Source organism: Podarcis melisellensis (genome assembly GCF_964234715.1).
Source record: "Podarcis melisellensis genome assembly, chromosome: 17".
NCBI lineage: Eukaryota > Metazoa > Chordata > Lepidosauria > Squamata > Lacertidae > Podarcis > Podarcis melisellensis.
This window is the reverse complement of record NC_138534.1, coordinates 11,590,370-11,611,721: the sequence shown is the minus strand read 5'-3', so window position 1 is coordinate 11,611,721 and position 21,352 is coordinate 11,590,370. Positions and strand designations below refer to the sequence as shown.

The following is a 21,352-nucleotide window of genomic DNA, read 5'->3' as shown; positions in this document are numbered from 1 at the left end:
GTTTTCGTTGGAGGAGTGAGGCCGCGGCGCCCTCAAGCATGTGCAGAGGGCCGCGGAGATGGCGGGCGGCCTTTCCCCTGCGCGACTCCGCCTCCGCCCGGGGTGGCTCCCCGTCCTGGGTCCCTCCCCCGATGGCCGGGAGGAGGCGGGCAGGCGCGCTCGGCCGTGCCTGGCTCGGAGGACCAGCCTCCCTCGACGGGGCGCTCGTGGGGAGGAAGGAGCGCGGTGTCGGCGCTGTCGCTGACTGGACTGCCGGCCGGGATCGCCCAGGGGGAATCGGCGCTCTGCACGTGCTCCGGGGCCGGCTGGCTGCTGCGGGGAAACTTCACGCACCGCTTTCTGAAGTACGGGCGACGCAGCCTCCGCGAAGGGCTCGGCGCCGTCAGAAGAGCCCTGCGTGGCCCGAAGCTTGCTGCACTGTCCCTCCCCCAGATAGTCCCTCCCTCGCTCTCTCTCCGCACAGTGGGCGGCGACCTGGCAGCTCGGATTCGCACAGCCAGCACTGTGAGAGAGAGTGTGTGAACCAGGTAGGGGCAGAGAGCTGCGAGTGCGCCCCCCAAAATGTTGCGCCCGGTGCGGCTGGCACCCCCTGCACCCCCCACGCTACGCCACTGCACTGAAGCATCTCTGGTGGTGGACCTGCGTGGAGAGGGAGATGCAGAGAATGCAACAGCTCCTGAAACACCCTTTCCAGAAGCTAAAGGTTGCCCTCTCCTAAGCTCTAGATTTTGTTCCAATATTTTAACTCTTGTCCTGTTCTCTTACACAGTTACCATAGCAAAAAAGGCTGGTCTGTGTACATAAAAATGTCTTTATTTACATCCATGAATAAGCATGCTACTCTGCTACGTTGAAAGGAATTAATGCTTAGCAAATAAATGTCACAGTTGCCAAGATTCTGGACTTCCTTTTCTGGATCTGCAGTAATGAGATACTGAAGAACTCTTTGGAAGAAAGAAGAATTGATCTTATTTAAACTACAGATAAGCAAAATCAATTATTAAATAGTAGTACCATAGCAGGCAATAGATCAAATATTGTTAAATACTAAATATATTTACATATCATTTATCCTCATAATGAATTGATCGCATGTCAACACAGTGCTTGTGGGGTATAATGACTGCATCATAGTTTCCAAGTCCATTCTGTGCCAGTGTGTGTGTCTGCTGAAAACATGTGTGGCAAGATGCTTAACAGGTTCTGTGTGCTGCTGAGTATGAGGCATTATGGTTCATATTTTATCTTTTGTTCCAAATGACGTTAGTGCTTTCTGTAGAGGCTGAACATTTTAAGCTGGGTCTAAGGTTTTGAACTCCAAATTGATGAAGTTGCTAAGTGGTTTGGCTAAAGCCTCTCGAGCTCTAAGTGCCATCTCTGTAAGATGTTCATTTGTCTAGCTGTCCCCAGTAAAAGCAACGATCAATAGGGTCTTGTGGCTTGGAAAGCCTATCTCTAGCTTCTCCAAACAAAGAACAGAGCACAGCCCCAGTGTGCAAGTGAAGGTAACCTCAGAATGTCTTCCTCATTTATTCCGACATTTTCTCAGGATGCAGGTGTTCATGACAGCGGAGAAGGGAAAACTGGGACATGGAGTTGAATATTTCAAGACTATTCTTCCTGGAGTGTTGCTGAAATGCCATTTCCCCTCCCCATTGCCCACTACCTTAGCATTTCAGAGTCCAAGGATTCGGAAAGCATCTCGCAAGTCATCAACCTCATAAAGTGGCTGTGAAAGAAAGAAGAGAATGGTCAGGTTTGCAGGAGGCACAGGAAGAAGGAGAACAAAAGGTTAGAGGTAAAGCTGATGAGGAATGAACAAAGATAAGGGCAGAAAAAGATGGAGGCTAGGGATCCTGAAAAATCAAGTTAAAGGAAGCAGAGAATGACAGGTGAGAAAAAACAAGGGCAGCAAAGAAGGAGGGGAAGAGGTACAAGAAAAGGGGTATAAAACCTCGGTTCAGAGGGAAATACTTCTCACCAAAAGGATACGGCGGAGCCTTCTGGTTAGACGCACAGAATTTTCATGAAGCCCTTCCCAAGCTTTGAAGGTCTTCTTGCGGTTTTCTACAAAGGTGTTCCAGCAGTAAAAGTAATCTGACAAAAGAGAGACGTGGTGTTCATTTTCCATTGCTCAACTTCCCCTCCAGATCTTTTGCCACCACCTAAACCCATCCCTAATGGGATGCAGGTGGCACTGTGATCTAAACCACAGAGCCTAGGGCTTGCCGATCAGAAGGTTGGCGGTTTGAATACCTGCAACGGGGTGAGCTCCCGTTGCTCAGTCCCTCTCCTGTCAACCTAGCAGTTTGAAAGCACGTCAAAGTGCAAGTAGATAAATAGGTACCACTCTGGCGGGAAGGTAAACAACGTTTCCGTGCGCTGCTCTGGTTTGCCAGAAGCGGCTTAGTCATGCTGGCCACATGACCCAGAAACTGTGCTCCCTCGGCCAGTAAAGCAAGATGAGCGCCGCAACCCCAGAGTCATCCGCGACTGGACCTAATGGTCAGGGGTACCTTTACCTAAACCCATCCCTCCGCCCTGTTTCACCTTTGAAGGTCATGATGGCAATCTGAGCTCCTGCCCGGTGGAGACGACGCAGCCCCTCAGGTTCGGCATTCCGTTCCTCACAGAAGTACAGGCGGGCAGCAAAGATGCGCAGGCTTAGGTTAGGGTAGGCATACAAGAAGTCGGCCACATGCCGGGCGCAGTCATAGCACGGACTCCATGAGGTGAACCAAGTGATCCGATAGCAGTGCCTGGGGTCCAGGTCCCAGGTGGCGATGTAACGCAGGAAGAGAACTTCAACGTGGCAACCCGACTGAAGTAGCAAGGCAGAAGGAATGGGGGGAGGCAGGCAGGATCAAGATAATACCGTTAAACAATGAATGGTCAAACAAAGCATTTGTGCTGAGAGACAAGAAGTGAAGGTGTGAGAGAACATAAGACATTACTGAAGGTTCCCTGTTTCCAGGACTGAGTTGGTTAGTCTACAAGTAAGTGCTTGGACTAGTTTGTACAATTAGCAGAATCAAATGTTTTCCCTCAAGGATACCATTTTGCCTGTGTATTTGAATGATACCTTCCAGAAACCCTGCCCAGAAACTCAAAAGTACACAAGTAAAAAGCACATCAAAGAGAAGATTAGATGAGCTTTATGCATATAGTGGTACTTCGGTTTTCGAGCGTAATGCGTTCCGGAAGACCGTTTGAGTTCTGAAACATTCAAAAACCAAGGCGCAGTCAGTCACAAAAACAAATTGGTTGCAAGACAGCTCCCGAGATTATCTGAACACAGATTGATTGCATGCAGAAGCCACGTGGCATGTTCGACTTCCGAGGCGTGTTTGAAAACTGAAGCATTTACTTCTGGGTTTACAGCATTCAAAAACCAAAATGTTCATCAACAGACGTTGGAAAACCAAGGTACCACTGTATAATAATAATAATAATAATAATAATAATAATAATAATAATTTATTTATTTATTTATTTATACCCCACCCATCTGCCTGGGTTTCTGCCACTCTGGGCGGCTCCCGACATCATCATCATCCATCATCATAAAGCGATAAAATATCAAGCATTAAAACTTCCCTAAACAAGGCTGCCTTGTCTGACGTTCTGTATGTGTGTAAAATGAACACATGGAGAGCCAGTGGGGATCAGTACGCAAGCTCCACCCTGTTTGTACTCCAGCCTCAAGTCTTTATTTTACATGCAGTCATTTCTAAAGAACCCAAATTACAATGTGAAGGGAGGGTGGTTGTGGGGAGCATGCAATCAAGCCGCTCTCCAGATCTGTCTCAAAGTGCATAGGTAAAGTTTTGCCATTTGGTTCTGCTATTTGTATTATCTGGCCATTAGATTAAGATGTTTAGAAGGTTTAGGGATGATTGGAGGGGAAATGGAAGAATGGGTAGTGGAGGTGCTTGCTCTTAGGTGGGGACAAATCCATACGTCGGTTCAAATGGAATGCTGTATGGATTTCTAAGGGTCTTAGATATAGGTCTTGTATTCCATTAGTGGTGCCGTTGCTGTTTCCGTGTCATCAGTTCCTATGTCACTCTAGTCATGTTGGAACTGAGATGCCACAATAGGGTTACTGCTAATTCCACAATCACTCCTCTTGAAGGCTGGGCAACCTTGGCATAGGAAGCAATCATATTGTCAGGCTATCCAATGTGATCTCTCCAAATCCAGCAGTACTGAACCAGTGTGGGAATATGCAGAAGTGGCAATTGCACCGCTAGGATCTAATCTGAGAGTGAAATTGATTGCTAAAATATGGATAAGATGCTGAGCATTCCATTGCTCATTGGTGCAGAAGGAAGTATTAATGGATATGAGCTTCACTCGTGTTTTGTACCTTATTGCGCAGATATCCAAAGTCCAGGGAGCAGGATGTTGCACTGTTCCGCCGTTTGACCACATAGCAAAGGTATGTTTCGTGACGGCCTTTGGCCCAGCGCAAGTTCTTGAAGTTGTAGAGGAATTTCTTTTGTTTCAGAAGGACACTGCGGAGGGAAACAGACTTTGAATTTGAATGTATTCAAGTATGAATGGGGACAGCTGTGATCTGAACAGAGAGCAACTTTAGTGGAGTCCATTGGTTCAGGAAAAATATATAGAAATGAGAATTCCTGGATGCCAGGATTCAAGTTTGGGGCAAGTTCTCTTTGGTGAGAGAACCCCAGCAGAGATTTAAAGTCACAGAATTTGCAGCAATGTAAAGCGTGGTAATACAATGGTAAGGGACGCGGGTGGCAGTGTGGGTTAAACCACAGAGCCTAGGACTTGCCGATCAGAAGGTCGGTGGTTTGAATCCCTGCGACGGGGTGAGCTCCTGTTGCTCAGTCCCTGCTCCTGCCAACCTAGCAGTTCGAAAGCACATCCAAGTGCAAGTAGATAAATAGGTACAGCTCCAGCGGGAAGGTAAACGGCGTTTCCGTGCGCTGCTCTGGTTTGCCAGAAGCAGCTTAGTCATGCTGGCCGCATGACCTGGAAGCTGTAACCTGAAGCGTATGTAACCTGAAGCGTATGTAACCTGAAGCATATGTAACCCAAGGTACTACTGTATAGGCTGTAAAACCTTAATGTGCGCCCTTTAAAAAGTTCCTTCCAAGGTTCCCCAGTTCTCCCAGCATAGGAAAAAGACCACACATTTGTTAAGTTACCAGTGGTTTACATACAAACTCTTCAAAGGTCAGGTTCTTGTGCTTTGGAAAAGTTGCACAGGCACTTTTTACAAAGTGGTAAAAATTCCTAGATTATTAGTACAGGAACTCAAGAGTGGCTTGTGAAACCCATGCTGAAACCTCTTTGCATGCTGAGCTTCTCAGGTAGACTAAGGGTGAAAGGCTATTATCACCATCATTCCCCACTAAGTTTAAGAATAAGAATACATAAAATACCATGATGTCTGCCACAGGCTTCTTTTTATACTGTATAATGTCTCTAAAGCAGGGTGGGAGCAAGTGTGCAAAGTACAGAGCAGGAGTGTGAAGAACTGTGTTCACCAAAGCGAAACATTCACACCCCCAAAGGCAATGCAAAACAGAAGCGAATGGGTTAAAAATAATCCCAGCGCACCATCACCTCCTTTCTCTGCACTCTCAGTATGGGCTCAGCCAGCTACTTTAGTTTCCATGCATGGATGATCTGAGGGTGGACTGAAACACAGGCTTTATAAGTTTGAGCGCTCATACAAGCACAATATAATGACCCGATGCCAACAGAGAGGCTGGGTCCTGTCTCACCTTCAAAGCAAACTAGATTTTACTGTAGAATGGCAAGCAACCTGGGCCATATTGGCAACTTCATAAGCCCATGAAGCAGGAGATTATAGGTGCTTTCAGATGGTTTCAGTTCTATGGGTGAGAGTCAACGTCATACTAAGGAGAATGTTCCGAATACCTCCCCTCTTCCTGTGTCCCCAGGCTTGTGCATTGTTCTGAGGGGTTTCCCAACACTCCAGAGGTGTGTGGGAGGGCAGTTGTGAGCGAATTCCTGTTGCACTAGCAGAAGTGTTGGCTTCCACTACTGGAACTGGGTAAATTAAGGTAAAAGGTAAAGGATCCCTAGATGGTTACGTCCAGTCAAAGGCGACTGTGGGGTGCAGCACTCATCTTGCGTCACGCTGAGGGAGCCGGTGCTTGAACACAGACAGCTTTCTGGGTCATGTGGCCAGCATGACTAAACCGCTTCTGGTGCAACAGGAGACGACGACGAGTGCCAGAGTGCACGGAAATGCTGTTTACCTTCCCACCGCAGCGGTACCTATTTATCTACTTGCACTGGTGTGTTTTCAAACTGCTAAGTTGGCAGAAGCTGGGACAGAACAACGGGAGCTCGCCCCGTCGCGCGGATTCAAACCACCAACCTTCCGATCGGCATGCCCGTAAGGCTCAGTGATTTAGACCACAGCGCCACCCCGTCCACAATGGAACCGGGTAGTTGAATCTGGCCTTATATTCCCAGGGCTACAGTGGGAAGATGCTGTCCTGCCTATATGGAGCGACATGTTTGGGCCATAGGCAACAGCACCTGTGCTAATTTATATCCATTATTTGCTGCTGTTCTAATTTCCAGTAGATTATAGGCCAGGAGTGGGTAAGCTTTATTTTCTGTCATGGATCACATTTTCTTGGGAATAATCTGCCAGGTGCCACAGGCCCATAGTGGATGGGGCTCAAATCAAAAGTTGGAGAGACTTTGAAATATTTCAGGATTGCATACCTCCCTCCCTCCTCTTTGTCCATTTCAGCTTCTCCTGTCCCATTTCTCCCCATCCATTTACACAGCTTAGAACCATTCATTTGCAGAAGGCTATCCATTTCAGCTCTGTCCATTTCCAGGGCTCATCCAGACTTCCATTGGTGCCGTCACTTTCCCCCTCGAGCCTCTGCTCCAGGTTAAAGCAGGCTAGAGTGCTCTGGCATAACAACTAGTGTGCCATGAGAAACTCATTCACTGATGAAACATCCTTGTGGAACCAAAGCAGCTTTCCATAGAGGAGACCTCTATGTAATTTAATTCCGGCCTTGCCTTCTTCCAAACAACCTTCATTAGATTCAGGCACACCAGGCTTGCTACATCAAGTGTGATTGAATCATCTAATCACTTCTAATGCAAAGAAGAAAGTATCTACCCTAAGAAGGGGCTTCCTGTTGTGTTTCTGTATGAGTCACTGTTCTGGGCTTGTTTCTTTGCACCAGAAGGCATGTGCAGAACATTTGCCCATGCAGAAACGCAGGGGGACGGATTCCTTTGAAGGACTCCTCTTCTGAGTAATTCTTACTTGTAAACACTCTAAGGGTGCATAATAATGTGCAACATTTGAATAGTGGGCCCCACTGTCAAAGCACACACCTTCCCCCCCCAAAAAAAAAACCATACAATTTTCTCTTCAAGATGGAATTTCTGTGTATTTTCAACAGAGATTGGCTGTGCAAAGCGCAGATAAGCTGCAGTTTGTATGATCAAATGAACCAACCTTCATTCCCTTTCCCTAGGCAGATTTCCAACATTTTAAAGTACTGGCAAATGTACTTTTAATTGAATAAATGTGCGTGAAGTACTTTACAAATAAAAATGGCTGAGAGTCCCCCTGTAGCATGGGGTGGGGGGAGAGGTGAAAAGCTGATAGCTGGACATGTGGCAAACGCATTGTGCACAGCAGAGAGGAAAAGCAGACGCCCACTTAAGAATAAGAAAATTTGCTGAGTGCAGTTTCTTTTTTCAATACGTGCACACCCATTACGTTTGTCGACCCATTATGTATGTGCACATCCTAAAAGCAATTTGGATCTCTCAGTCTGGTAGTATGCAGAAGAACTTGGACTGCTTCCAAGTCCTAGTGTCCCGTTGAAAAACATCTGGTCCCAGAACAAGAAATAGCTATATGTGAAAAGCCAATCCTGGGGTAGGAGTTCAAAAGCGGATTGCATGTTAAAATGGGACTGGCTTTGGGAGGCAAGAGTTCCTTGCAACTATAATCCTGTCTTATCAGCACCAGCCTATTTTGCATCATGGCAGCCCTGTGAAGTACCGTATTTTTCGCTCCATAAGATGCACTTTTCCCCTCCTAAAAAGTAAGGGGAAATGTGTGTGCGTCTTATGGAGCAAATGCAGGCAGGAGGCTCTGCTCAGTGCTTCCTTTAAAGAGCCGCGCGAAGCGTGTGTGCATCTCTTGGGGGCTTTTCCCCGAGGAGGGAGAAGGGCAGCCCATCAGTACTTTCTCCCTCCTCGGGGAAACGCCCCCAAGAGCCGCACTCCCTTTAAAGAGCCGCGTGGAGCATGTGTGCGGCTCTTGGGGGATTTTCCCCAAGGAGGGAGAAGGGCAACCCATCAGTGACAGACTGCCCTTCGCCCTCCCTCCCCGGGGAAAAGCCTGCAAGCACTGCACACACGCTCCACACGGCTCTCGTGAACGGGAGCGCTGAGCAGAATGCATACAGCGCTCCCTTTAAAGAATATTTTATTTCTTGCAATCCCCCACTAAAAACTAGGTGCGTCTTATGGTCAGGTGCGTCTTATGGAGCGAAAAATACGGTAGGTTAGGATGAGGAAATAATAAACTGCCCAAGTGGCCCCTCGAGTCTCATTGCCAAGAAAAGATTTGAACGTGGGCTTTAATTCCCAAGCAATGCTCTTGCCACAGCAACCCACTGGCTCAATGGAAGTAGATTGCAACCTCTGATTTCCAGAGCAGAAACCAGGGAAATGTGGCAGCCAAGGTTAATAAGCACTTTCACACCCGTCTCAATCCAAGGGGCGAGACTTAAGCACTTACTGCGTATTAGTCACTTACTGTAATACATGGGGACTTGAAAGGGCTTATATTTGGCTGTCATGTGCCCCAAAGTTTCCACTCTTCTGGAAATGGGAGTTCACAAACTACTCCAAAGAGGGGTAGGGAAAGGCATGTCATGAGACATTTTTTTCCAGATGAATCTGATAAAGTCTTCTAATTCTTTAATGAGTTATTAGCTTTCCCATTTGCCCAGATTAACCCAGGGAAATGTTCAACCCTTTGCTGGGGTAATACCGAGGTAAGACGGAGAGGGAGCTGAGAAACTAGAGGCAGATCGCAGAGTGAAGTGAAAACTCAAATAGTATCTCACACTATTTTCAGCAGCAGATGGCACAAAATGAGAGATTTTTTGTGGTTGCTGCGGACATACTCCTAAAGTAGCTAACACACTTGCATCTGATTTAAAGAAATGAAACAGAGGAGGGGGAGGTACTCAGTACAAGTTAATATAAGTTATGCTACAATACAACTTGATACACGTTATGATCCTCCGTGATGAAGGAGGAGTGTTTTATGAATAACAGAAATATTGCATATTCTGAAATTCTGAATTGTGCATCTCAGGACAAGTGCACACTCACAAGAGGGACTGGAAGACCTATAATTTAAGACCTATCAGGTCTTAGTTTTGAATTCGTTAAAAAAAATCATTTTTAATTTTTATCAGCTGAAAAGGAGCTTCATTGTGAGACAAAAACTGAGACCAAGATATTATGATAAATTGACAAATAGATATGAGTCATTCACATCTGGAAACTGCAATTAGACGCATTCATCTATAGAAAGCTGCTTTCTTGCTAATCCCAAAATAAAAGATGCATTTGTTAATTATGATGCTTTCTCTTTGCTAGTGTGAATGAATGCAGATTCAGAAAATTTGCAATTAGGTCCATTCATCTATAGGCTAGACAGGTGTTCTGTTAGCACCCGTACATGCAAAGTATTGGCAATCTTTATTGGAGCAACACTTTTTGATGCATGAAAACATAAGCTTTTGAGTTACACAGAAATCTCACCCCACTTGTCTAATTATTTTAATTGCCCAAAAAGGCATTGTAACCAAAGCCTAAGTATGTGAAACTGTATATAATTGTTCTCTGTTAAACTCATTGCCCTGCCCTCTGTGGCACCCATCATTGTTGATTGTAAGCTTCTTGGGGCAGTGTCTGTTTCTTTTGTTTCTGTTATTATATACTACAGACATGAAAGTCAAGAAGAATAAATAATAATGATATCCCTTATTTTCAAGAGTGTATGGAACAAACTGAATTAAAGGGGGGAAATTGTCTTAGCAAACCATGTGCAAAAAGAGAGAGAGAAAGAACAGAAAAATTACTGGGTAGAAAACAATAATGATAAAACGTGTGTGAGCAAGAGAGAGATAGAAAGAGTCAACAGCGTCAGAATATTGGTTACTGAGAGATATGGGAAGAAGTCATCTGGAGAGCTGAGTCAGATGGGGAAAAGAGAATAAAACACAGAGCAAGTTCATACTCAATGAATTCAGTGATGTAGCAATTATGCACTAGGGCAAAAGCTGCCCATTTACCTGTCCATGACTGCGCTGGGGCTGATGTGGGAAGTCGCTTTGAGTCACCAAGCTGCTACGCCGTGCGTCTGAATAGCCTTATGACTGAGGTACAGAAATGAGAAGTGTCGTTGGGTGGGTGTTCCCAACCCCCTCGACTCCCCTTAGGAGTCATTTTGTCTGGGGTGGAGTTACACAGTTCGCTGGAGTTGTGGGCCCCCATTCTAAAAAAGATGCTTGGTTCTGATTGGCTCCAGTTTCTTCAGCCTCCTCCCTCCTTAGAAATATATCTGTCAATTATCACATTAAAATGTAGGTAGGTAAGAAAAATAGTTACTGGTTCCAGCAAAAAAATAAAGTTTGTGTGCCTAGGTTTTGCTTTCAGTTGACCCATGGCTCAGCTGGTTTTCTTTTCCTTTTTGGTACTTTAAATTTCCTTGGAGACCCCCCGCCACCCCCCAAAAAAAATACATTGTGAAAACCTGCATTCCCACACATACACTGCAACCAATAACAGTATACAGTGGTACCCCAGGTTACATACGCTTCAGGTGATATACGCTTCAGGTTACAGATTCCACTAACCCAGAAATATTGCTTCGGGTTAAGAACTTTGCTTCTTCAGGATGAGAACAGAAATTGTGCTCCGGCAGCGCAGCAGCAGCGGGAGGCCCCCATTAGCTAAAGTGGTGCTTCAGGTTAAGAACAGTTTCAGGTTAAGAACGGACCTCTGGAACGAATTAAGTACTTAACCTGAGATACCACTGTACATCTGTAAAGCATGTAATGGATGCTTCAGTTGTGATTCCTTCGTTGTAGGGGGTTGGACTGGATCACCCCTGGGGTCCCTTCCAAGTCTACAATTCTATGATTCTATGTTCTTATTAAGTGATCCACAAATTGGTATCACCCCTTGGAACTGGCCTTTGGTTTTCAGGAGAACATGCAAAGGAAACAACGCACCACCATTCTCCATTCTCGGACACAACTTAACGACTAAACAACAACAACATTTTTTTTTGTCTTTCTCCACAGTTCCAGAAGAGGCTGTTGGCTCAGAGTTGCTAGATGTCACATAGAGTTGGAACGGATCCCAAGGATCATCTAGTCCAACGCCCTGCAATGCAGGAATCTAAACAAAAGCATCCATGCAGGCATGTGAGTTAGGGTGCCACAGTAGCTAGGAGGCTGAGCCGACAACCAAGAAGTCCCTCTGCAGGAATCTGCCAGGCAAGCCGCTATCCCTTCTGCGATGTGACATTTCATTACACTTACCTATATGATAGGACTGTTATGAGGGCACTTATTTCATGTGTATGAAGTTCTTTGAGCACTCAAGACCATATGATTTTGTTGTGAAGGTTATACAGTAATGCACAGTTAATGTGCAGAATAACTGGCTGTTGTGCACATTCACCAGGCTTTGTGGAGACTGTGCACATAATCTGTTTGCATTTGTGCACAACGCCAGGCCAATATCATCTCCAGCAGGCCTGGGAAATGTGCTTATCCTGACTGTGTTTTGTATATTCTCAGGGCACTACTCAAGCCTCTGCTCAGTATGCATAGCCTCCATGGATCATGGCCTTGCTTTCTATCTCCAGTTCAGAAGTGTGCCATCTGAGCCCCCTCCCTTACCCCTGCCACCATCCCGGATGCTGCTGGCCAGCTGCCTCATCTTACAGTTGTCCTGACCACCAGGTACCCTCCCCACTGATCAGTTGAGCTTTGGGAAGAAGAGGTGTTGTTGTTTAGTCGTTTAGTCGTGTCCGACTCTTCGTGACCCCATGGACCAGAGCACGCCAGGCACTTTTGTCTTCCACTGCCTCCCACAGTTTGGTCAAACTCATGCTGGTAGCTTCGAGAACACGGTCCAACCATCTCGTCCTCTGTCGTCCCCTTCTCCTTGCGCCCTCCATCTTTCCCAACATCAGGGTCTTTTCCAGTGAGTCTTCTCTTCTCATGAGGTGGCCAAAGTACTGGAGCCTCAGCTTCAGGATCTGTCCTTCCAGTGAGCACTCAGGGCTGATTTCCTTCAGAATAGAGAGGTTTGATCTTCTTGCAGTCCATGGGACTCTCAAGAGTCTCCTCCAGCACCATAATTCAAAAGCATCAATTCTTCGGCAATCAGCCTTCTTTATGGTCCAGCTCTCACTTCCATACATCACTACTGGGAAAACCATAGCTTTAACTATAAGGACCTTTGCATCAATTTATTTGTTTTTTCAAAAGCACACACGATGTGACATTAGATTAGTTTGTACGTCATACTTGCTAACAAAGCACACCGGCTCTCCTAACCCCTTCACCACGACTGTTTGGTCCTAGATACTGAAGCTTTTACGATGATGTTCCTCAAGAATATCATCCCTAATACACATCTCAAAAATGATACTGCAGAACTGGAGAAGATGCAAAAAATGGCAAGCAAAATGATCTTGAGCCCATTGATTGACTTTGCCACTGACTGACACACATTTGGATGTGATAACTGCAACATCAAGGGACAACTTAAATGTATGAATACCTCATGTATAACTTCTTTATGTTTCTTCAGATGCAGGGCTTGACAATTAAGCCTGTTCACACAAACACATGGTTGCTAATCAAATGTAGAGAAATCAAGTGATATACATGCATGTGTGAACCAGGGCTGCATTAGGAAAGCTTGCATTTGATGGGCATTGCCTTTAAAAATCCCTTGACCCATCCATTCTCACTGAAGATTCAGTCAGCAGTAACCTGGCCAAAAATCAGTCACAGAACAGAAATACATTTCAGCCAAAGCACTTGGAAGGGCAGATAGTCTGTTTAATCAACAGGAAGTGGTGTGATCTGCTTGTAAGATATAAATAACTGTTTATTTTTCCACTCACCTACTTGCTCAGAAATCACAATTTGAATTACACACCAACAGCTTCAGTTGGTTTAAATAAAAAAAAATCTTTAGCCACTTCCTTTTCCCCTAAAGTGAAAACCTCACTGCTGAACTTTCTCCACTTGCTAAATGTAAAGCTGAAACTGTGGTAGCAACCTCTGCTTTGTGAGCTAATTATCACTTTGTGTACTCTGGTCTAAATCTATACTTTCCCCCTTTTTCTTTTTCAAAGCTATAGTCCCACTGTTTTGGCTCCAAAGCAAATCCTGCAACTGCCAAGAAAAGGAAGGAGAAAGTATATAATGTCCCAAATTCAAACAATGCCATGGCAAAACCACCAGCAGAATAAAAACAAGCAAGCCAGCCAGTCCAAAAGTATTTAGAAAAAATTACATTAAAATCAGTTAAAACAATTTGCAATCAAAAGGATGGGGTGGGCAATGTGCTCTCTGCAACAGGCAGAGATACAAAATATACATTAGTATGACTATGTATAAAATTTGGTGCAAAGCCCTTTACAAAAGCAGGGGTCTTATTTCCTCCACATTTCTTTTGTGTTCTTTAAAGTGACATCCATACATTTCTGTGCATGAGCCACTTGAACGCTAGATGTATTTTGTGTTTGGTAGTTTAATCCACACATAGTTCAATCCCCACTTTCCTTTCATCACCTGCTTCAGAATCCTCCCGTTGTAGTCATGGTACATCTCAGTCTGTTCCCACCACTCAATTTAGCCTGTTTACAACACTTGCAAACAGGGACCGTTTTTCATACCAAGGGCCATTACCCAAGGCCAGAGCTGGCCCAAAACATTTTGCTGCCTGAAGCAAAGGACAAGATGAGACCCCTCCCAGTTTCGCGTACCAGAAACTGCTGAATCCTCCTTCAACACTGGTGATTCAGCAGCATCCTCCATCACACCAGAAGGCTGCATGCAAGCTTTTGTAAGGCAGAGCATCTAATACACACAGCTCTGCCAACATTTCCTGCAACCCTTCAGCATTTGCCACCTGAGGCAGCTCCCTCACTTTGCCAAGTAGTAGGGTCAGCGCTGCCCAAGGCTTACCGCCATCATTACCACTGTGCATTGAGGAAGTCTCCACTTCAGAGCAGGGTAAGCCCTGCCTGGTTTAAAGTGACCCATGAGCTGTTGAGCTGCGAAATGAGCTCCTTTCCTGTTCTGATCAACAAGGAATAGCTCAGTAGGGAGAAAGAGAGTGGGAAAGAGAGTGTGTAGGTGCACTGTGTTGCTAAGAGTGGGGCAAGATTCCCATTCTTGGATACGTCTATTGTAATATGAAATTACTGACTGGCATGCATGAAAGGGTTAACCTGAGCCCTGAGCTCAAGTTGCCATTGGTGAGACTTAGCGGCCTCCCAGCAGCTTTTGCTTTCTCCCTCCCTCTCCTGCTTCTTGGAAGAGGCTGCAGGCAAATAACGGCTTGCTCAGCCTCTGAAAATGTATGCATGACTAAAGGATCTTTAAACAAGTATTTTCTTGTTGATTTGTTTGTGGGGAAAATTAGGGGGACAGAAAAAAATGTGGGGGGGGGGCTGCCCCACCTCCCTAGTCACTTCCTTTCCTCTCAGCCCTCCTAAGCACAGAGATTTGTGTTGTCAAATTGTGGTGTTTATTAGTCACTATAAGTGTGTTGGGCCCTTTGATGAGGTTCACCCACTGAGGCTGGCCGAGCAGGAGCAGCTGAAGTTCACACGTTCTTGCTGCACAGGTGGTGAGGAGGATGTGGTTTGGGCAGGATGCTGTCTGCAGCAGCAATCGTCCTGTTCATCTTCACCAGCAGATGGCTAAAACCATGTGCTCCCCCAGATGCAGATTGCTGCATCACTATTTGGTGTAAGAGAAATGCAGGGGAAACAATCAAGATTCAATGAAGAATCATTCACTTGCAAGCAGAGTAGCGTGATTTTTAGATTCCCATGTAGGGGGGCATAGATCAGAGGTACACATTGTTGCATAACAAAGGTCTCTGGTCCTAAGTCCTATCACTGACAATTACAAATGAAGGATCTCAAGCAGCAGGAATAACTCTTTAGTGTAGACTGGCCCTAAATCTGACTTGGCGTAAAGCAGTTCTGTATGGATCTCATACATCTCCTCCTTTGGAATTTAACACTATAGAACTCTTCTACAGGTCTCAATTATTGAGGTGAGGCTTGTGCAGGAGAACAACTCAGTGGATTATTGTACCCTAGGATGGATCAGATCTGCTGTCTTGTGGCACACAATCAGGGCAGAAACCCCTTAAGATGGTAGGCTTACTTTGCTGCATAAACCCTGTGCAAGACAAAAAAATGCTGGTTTCAGAACACAGAGAGTGTGGCAGGGGTGGTGTTGGTCCACAGTCTTGATCCAAGCCACTGAGATTTTGGGTGGAATTAGCAACACTCTCCTCTAGCTGCGGCCATTAAGAGCAGATTAGAACACTCTGGAGGCAAGAAAAAACACTCCAATCTGCTAAATACTTTGCAAGTGCTTGTCCCAAACAAAGGACAAAAACTGGGAGGAACAGGGTAATTTGTCAGGTATAGGTCCCAGCAATCCATAACAGAGCTAAAGTAAAGGTAAAGGGACCACTGACCATTAGGTCCAGTCGTGGCCGACTCTGGGGTTGCGGTGCTCATCTCGCTTTACTGGCCAAGGGAGCCGGCGTACAGCTTCCGGGTCATGCGGCCAGCATGACTGAGCCACTTCTGGCGAACCAGAGCAGCGCACGGAAACACTGTTTACCTTCCCGCCGGAGCGGTACCTATTTATCTACTTGCACTTTGATGTGCTTTCGAACTGCTAGGTTGGCAGGAATAACAGAGCTACAGGAAATCAATTTATCTTATAATGGCAAATACCTATTTAAGGATCATTTATTCTGTTTATTCTAAAAAATGTGTACCCCACATTTATACTTTAAAGGCCCCTTGAGGTGGATAAAGTATATACTAATACAAAGTGTGAACAAGTCACTGGGAAGAGGGTGACATACAGCCATTGGGGAGGAAGACTTGTGTCTAGGCTGTGGCTCCACATTGTGGTTGCCACGTTGGCTGACGTGTGCGACTGCATTATTGTTTCTGGTAAGAAAGTAGAGTTGTTTAGCAGATCCCGCTGATACACACACACACACATTAAAGACAGAAGCATAACATGCACAGGTACAAGGATCAATAGGAAAACAAGTTGTCTTTTAATATGTTTGCATTCCATAAAATATAAATTCTGTTTATGTAGTGCTTTTTTCCTAGAAATTCGATTCCTTGACCCCGCATAAAATACAGCAGTGAAGCAGCATAAGAAATAATTTGCATTCTTTCAAAATTTGTGAATGTGTTTTATATATTTATATGTTGTACAATAAGTATGGAATACATTCATATATGTTTACATTTGCATTTGGTATTCAGAACAGATTTAGATCTATTATATATGTGCCTTCTAACAACTGATGCATATCAACTTCCCACAGTAAGGCCATCCCTTTTTTTAAAAAAATAAAATCAGGCAGTTATTCTCTATAAAGACAAATCGTACTTCTTTCTTGTTACTGTGCCTTTTTACAGACACAGATATAAAGTGATGGGGAAAATTTCACCAACTTAATTTCTGCCCATCCAGCCACTGCTAGAGGCTTAAGACAAGGGCCACTTAAAAACAAAGTCACCAACTCTACTGAAGAATTTGTGTACCATATAGTATCTACAGCAGGGCTGAGGAGACTGTGGTCTTCCAGAGATTTTTGGACTACAGCTCTCAATATCCCTGACTATTAGCAGGCTTGGCACAAGCACTTGGCCAGATCCAACACTGGCTGAATGCCTTAAGGGCTTGAATGGGCCCCTCACATGCCCAGCTCAGTCTTGCCCTCACTCCCCACCCTCCTTGATGGCGCCCCAGAGGCTTTGCAATAGCAGGCAATGGTGGCGTTTTGAGTAGGAGCCATGCTCCGCTCCCATCTGCCATGGTCACCTGCCATTTTAGGTTACCTGAACTAGGAGGCCCCAACCCACAGCTCCATTAAGTGAATTGGTTTCACAGATCTGTGGACCAGGGCGTTGCATTTTGAGTGAGTTAAGATGGCGGTTGGCCATCACAGATGGAAGTTGAGCTCAGCTCCCATTCAGAAGCACCAGTGAAGCATATCCAAGGATCTGGTGGAGAACAGTGAATGGTGCTGCCATTGTGAAAGCAGCAACAGCAGCAACTGCCCAGCCCAGCCCTAACTGACAGGGCCCTTGAATAGCACCATGCAAAGGATTCCCCAAAGTCTAGAACCAATCCTGATCATTGGCCATTTTGGCTTTGCCTGACAGGAGCTGATCCAACAACATCACGAGGGCTGCAGGTTACCCACCATTTAGTGGGGGGTAAGAGAGCTGGGGGGGAGAATTCACATCTGGCAAGCAATGTGCCCCTTTGGTTTCAGATAGTACATGGGTAGATGAGTCTTAAAAGCCCAGGACACAAATTTTCACAGCCCTCTAGTGGCTATGGTGGCTCATTTACGAGAAGTAATGTAACTCTGGAAGCGTATACTCGATTCTGACCAAGCTAAGCCTCCTGATGTATATTTTGCCAGATGTACAATATATTGGCATTCTTTTCAGCTCTCTTCCCCTACTACTTGCTCCTTGGCTGTTTCACATATAAATGTTGATCCTTCACTGGCTACAGCTTCTAGCGATGGTTTGCATGCATAAAATGAACAACAACACACAGAACTTTCCTGTCGCCCGATGACAACATAAAGAATACATGTCAGCAAAAACCAATCACACATTCCATTAAGCGCTGAGAGAGATCAAGTAACATGTGAACTTGTCAAACTCCTTAATAATACCCCTTTTCAACAGGGGATTTCTTCCCTGCAAATGTATGGGAGCTTCAGTTCACACAATCTACACAAACGGTAGCCGGCATGAATAATAACTAACTTTTTGTCATGCCACATGCCAAGTTTGCAGCTCATTCCCTTGTGGAAGATGGTGAAGGTGTGGACTGAGCAATTAGGTGATGAGTAAGATGCATAACTCTGGCACATGTCAGAGCACTGACAAGACCAGTGACTGCATCAAAAATGGCAATTCCAGGTGGCTACCTCATGTCAGAATTACCTGTTGGAAACACTTCTCTCACTGTTTTATCTGTGCCATATTTCCATGGGGCAAGAATGTTGTCGCTGGCTTCCCTCTGCCACACCTACTTTTCTTTCAACAGAACAGTATTTCCCCTTACCCCTCTATTTCTGAACTGGACAAATTAAAAAGCAACATTCCAGAATTATTGCAGCTGTGTAAGGAAAGCCCAGCAAACTGCCAAAGACACCCCAAAAATATGGGGTCAGGCCTGACAGTTCCCATTCACTGTTTTACTGGGGCTTGCCAGTAGAAAACACCATGGGCTATTGTGCCTCTAGCCACTTGGACACCAGATATCCTGTCCACTATTCACTGATCTAGACATACTTTTACATTCCTTTACCTAAGACTTCAACCTAGTGCCTTGCCTGTTGCGTTCAGTTTGATGGACAGCACTGGATCACAAAAGTGTTATGTAATTACAAAGCCAGCAAGAAATATTTATACCATTGTTCTGTTGGCATCAGTGTTGCCAAAGGAATTCACTTCAGCATATGGACTAGCACCAGATGGCAGCCTGGATCATTTTGATCCATCTTGCAATAAGGACTTATAAAGAGCAGTGAAGAGGAGAAGCTGTAAAGGATGGGGCAGGCGGCTGAGTTACTAAGTAAAAAGAGTTAAGTTAAATAATGTTGAAAGGTTGCTATGCAATTTCTCTTTAAAAAAAATAGAAACCAGAACATGTGGAGGTGTTTACTATATGCAGGAGATGAAGGGCTCTAGCAAAGGTACCACAGAAGTAAATTAACAGCTTCCCTTTGGGACATACGGTAGCTGGAGACAAGAATTGCTTTTTCAAATATCTCAAAAGCTGAGAGAGGGGCTACACAGTTCAGTGATAGAGCACATCCGTCACCAGCAGAAGGTACCATTTAACCGCTGCCAACCAGAGTAGATGGACTCAGGATAAGAGAGTCTCAATATCTCTTTGGTAAAGGCATCATTATTCATGGTGTGTAGACTCACTGTTGCTGCCCCCAAATTATCTCTCTTGTAGTTTTGGCCAAAGGCAACAATGGGCAAACAAAATGAGCACATACACCATGGGCAATGATGCCACCTTGAGCTCTCATGCAATCAACTCTGTTTCCAGCTACACTGTGTCCGCAATGACAGCCCATGGTTAATATAAGCAGGCACTGCAACTATCCAGTACTACTGAAAAGCTCATACTTCTCTGAGACCTTGGCTTAAGGTTTCACTAATACGGGCTTGTGCATGACCTTGCAATGTGGTCCCTGCAGTGTCTCTACTATGGCCAGATTTGAGCCACCGTGTCTCCATCCCTCCCCCTCCTCTTGTCTCTTCCACCAAAGTTGTTGTGTGGTGATCATTAGTCAATTGTTTTGAGGAGCAACCACCACCCAGGACCCAAGTTGTACACTACAAGTGGAAAAAAGAGGCAGCGAAGTGGAGACACTGAGGTGGTGCTGTTGATGTTCTGCAGTGATGTAACCATACTTAGAACCAAGCTAAGGATGGGTGCATCCATGGTGCTTGGGGGCCCACCCATCAGTGCCATGCAGATAGACTAGAATTTATTTCTCCGCCTGCTCTTCCACTGCAGCTCTGTCATGTGCATGTGCAATCAAATCTCTCAGCCCTACACTGGCTTAGTCTCATTTCCATTATGGAAGACTGGTGGCTGAGAGAGCTAATAACCAATTTTTCTTTACAGGGGTTTAACTTTAAGTGGTGTGTGCCAATGACTGAAGCTTCCGTCCCACTGCAAGAGCAATGCAGAAATCAAGTCGAGCAACTCCTGGATGTTGGCATGTTGTGCCTCCAACCTCCCAAGGAGAGCTAACCTCAGTCCTAGGTACACACAGCTCAGGGGACACCAAGCTCTGGGGCAGGATGCACATTATCCTACTGTCCCACAGGCTGAGTATACACATCTGTATATATTAAGGCAGGTGTGAACAGAGCTTTTATAAGCAGCTTGGGGCAAGAATAACACAAAAGCATGAGCATACGAGGGTCTTGGTATCACATTTCAAAGGTGTCATCAGTTGCCACCTGTGACATGTGGGCTTGGAAAGTCCCTGGCCTGGAGCACCTCCCAAGGCAGGAAGTTGGGGGAAGAAGGCAAACTTATGCTGGGTTGTAGACTGTCTGGGTTCGCCGTGATTTCATCTCCTCCTCCTTTTTATCATGCCTGCAGTTTGTTGGTCACTGAGCATCAACAGCATTCTGTCGTTGGCGCTGAGCCCGCCGGCAGGGTGGTCCTCGAGGGCGACCCGAGCGGCGGAGGCGGCGTGGTGGCAGGCCAGCCATCTGGCGGCAGATCTCCTCTAGAGACAGACGAGAGAGAGGAGGAGCTCAAGAGTGGGTTACCCATGCCACATAATTTACAACCCGGCCGTATGCACACGTGGGTTACGTTATAGTTAGTGGTTAACAGCACATCGGGGGGGGGGGGGGAAGGTTGCAGGGAAAGATTCTGACACCTCTCTCTCCCTATTTTCTCCTCCTGAAGCAGTTTTACTTAAAGGTGGGGGGAGCATCAGCAGCATTGTGAAATAGAATGGCCCCCATTCAGACTCTTCAAATTGTGGCCACTGAGAAAGGACAACTTGCTTTCTTGGGAGCAGGGGTGGGAAAGAAATTCAATTCAGCTTGCACTTAAAGGCCAATCTATCGAATCTGCACTTTCAGGAACAGTATGAGAACTGAAACAGCCGTTCTTTGAAACTTGAACTTAGCTGAATTTTGCAATGTATTTCTCCAACCACAAATGTCTTATATTCAAGACAGAACATCTCTGGGTCTTCACTTTTCTCCACTATTGCTTTTGCCATTAAGCCCTTCACCATTTTTGTACCTTTCCCCATTTGCCAACACCCTTCTTGGATTATGTTGCCTGCCTCTGAATGTTGGCCACTCACACAAGGGCATACACCTCTGATATTGGCCATCTTCTTCCTCTAAGAGAATTTGAGCAACTTAATTTCTTCCTTGTTTATGGGGCACATCCCT

At 45.5% G+C, this 21,352-nt stretch overlaps 2 protein-coding genes and 2 long non-coding RNA genes across 15 annotated transcripts in view; 2 read left to right on the top strand and 2 right to left on the bottom strand.

Annotated features, from left to right (window-relative positions):
* LOC309360337 overlaps positions 1-21,352 on the top strand; it is a 30,422-nt gene that overhangs the window by 7,817 nt on the left and 1,253 nt on the right. For 3 of the 8 annotated variants that reach the window (XR_014164002.1, XR_014164003.1, XR_014164006.1), the window contains exons 3-5: positions 888-1,798; positions 4,382-4,441; positions 13,454-15,798. This is a non-coding gene — a long non-coding RNA (uncharacterized lncRNA). Of the gene's footprint in view, positions 1-887; positions 1,799-4,381; positions 4,442-12,671; positions 12,861-13,453; positions 15,799-21,352 lie in introns of those variants that run through there. The other 5 variants (XR_014164005.1, XR_014164007.1, XR_014164004.1 and 2 more) reach the window with 5 other exon arrangements.
* Positions 1,795-10,802, bottom strand: AICDA (activation induced cytidine deaminase). Its single transcript, XM_081894898.1, has 4 exons — positions 10,365-10,802; positions 4,370-4,517; positions 2,551-2,821; positions 1,795-2,097 (listed from the first exon to the last, which is right to left on the bottom strand). The coding sequence occupies exons 1-4, from the start codon at positions 10,370-10,372 to the stop codon at positions 1,961-1,963; spliced, it is 564 nt and encodes a 187-aa protein (XP_081751024.1). The 5' UTR covers positions 10,373-10,802; the 3' UTR covers positions 1,795-1,960.
* Positions 5,084-9,647, top strand: LOC309360480. The gene is made up of 2 exons (XR_014164190.1): positions 5,084-6,452; positions 9,483-9,647. It is a non-coding gene; the product is annotated as an uncharacterized lncRNA (long non-coding RNA).
* MFAP5 (microfibril associated protein 5) overlaps positions 16,402-21,352 on the bottom strand; it is a 40,862-nt gene continuing 35,911 nt past the window's right edge. For all 5 annotated transcript variants that reach the window (XM_081894880.1, XM_081894881.1, XM_081894882.1 and 2 more), the window contains one exon: positions 16,402-20,667. In XM_081894880.1, coding sequence (XP_081751006.1) covers positions 20,546-20,667 — 122 coding nt within the window. In that variant the 3' untranslated portion in view covers positions 16,402-20,545. The remainder of the gene's footprint in view (positions 20,668-21,352) is intronic.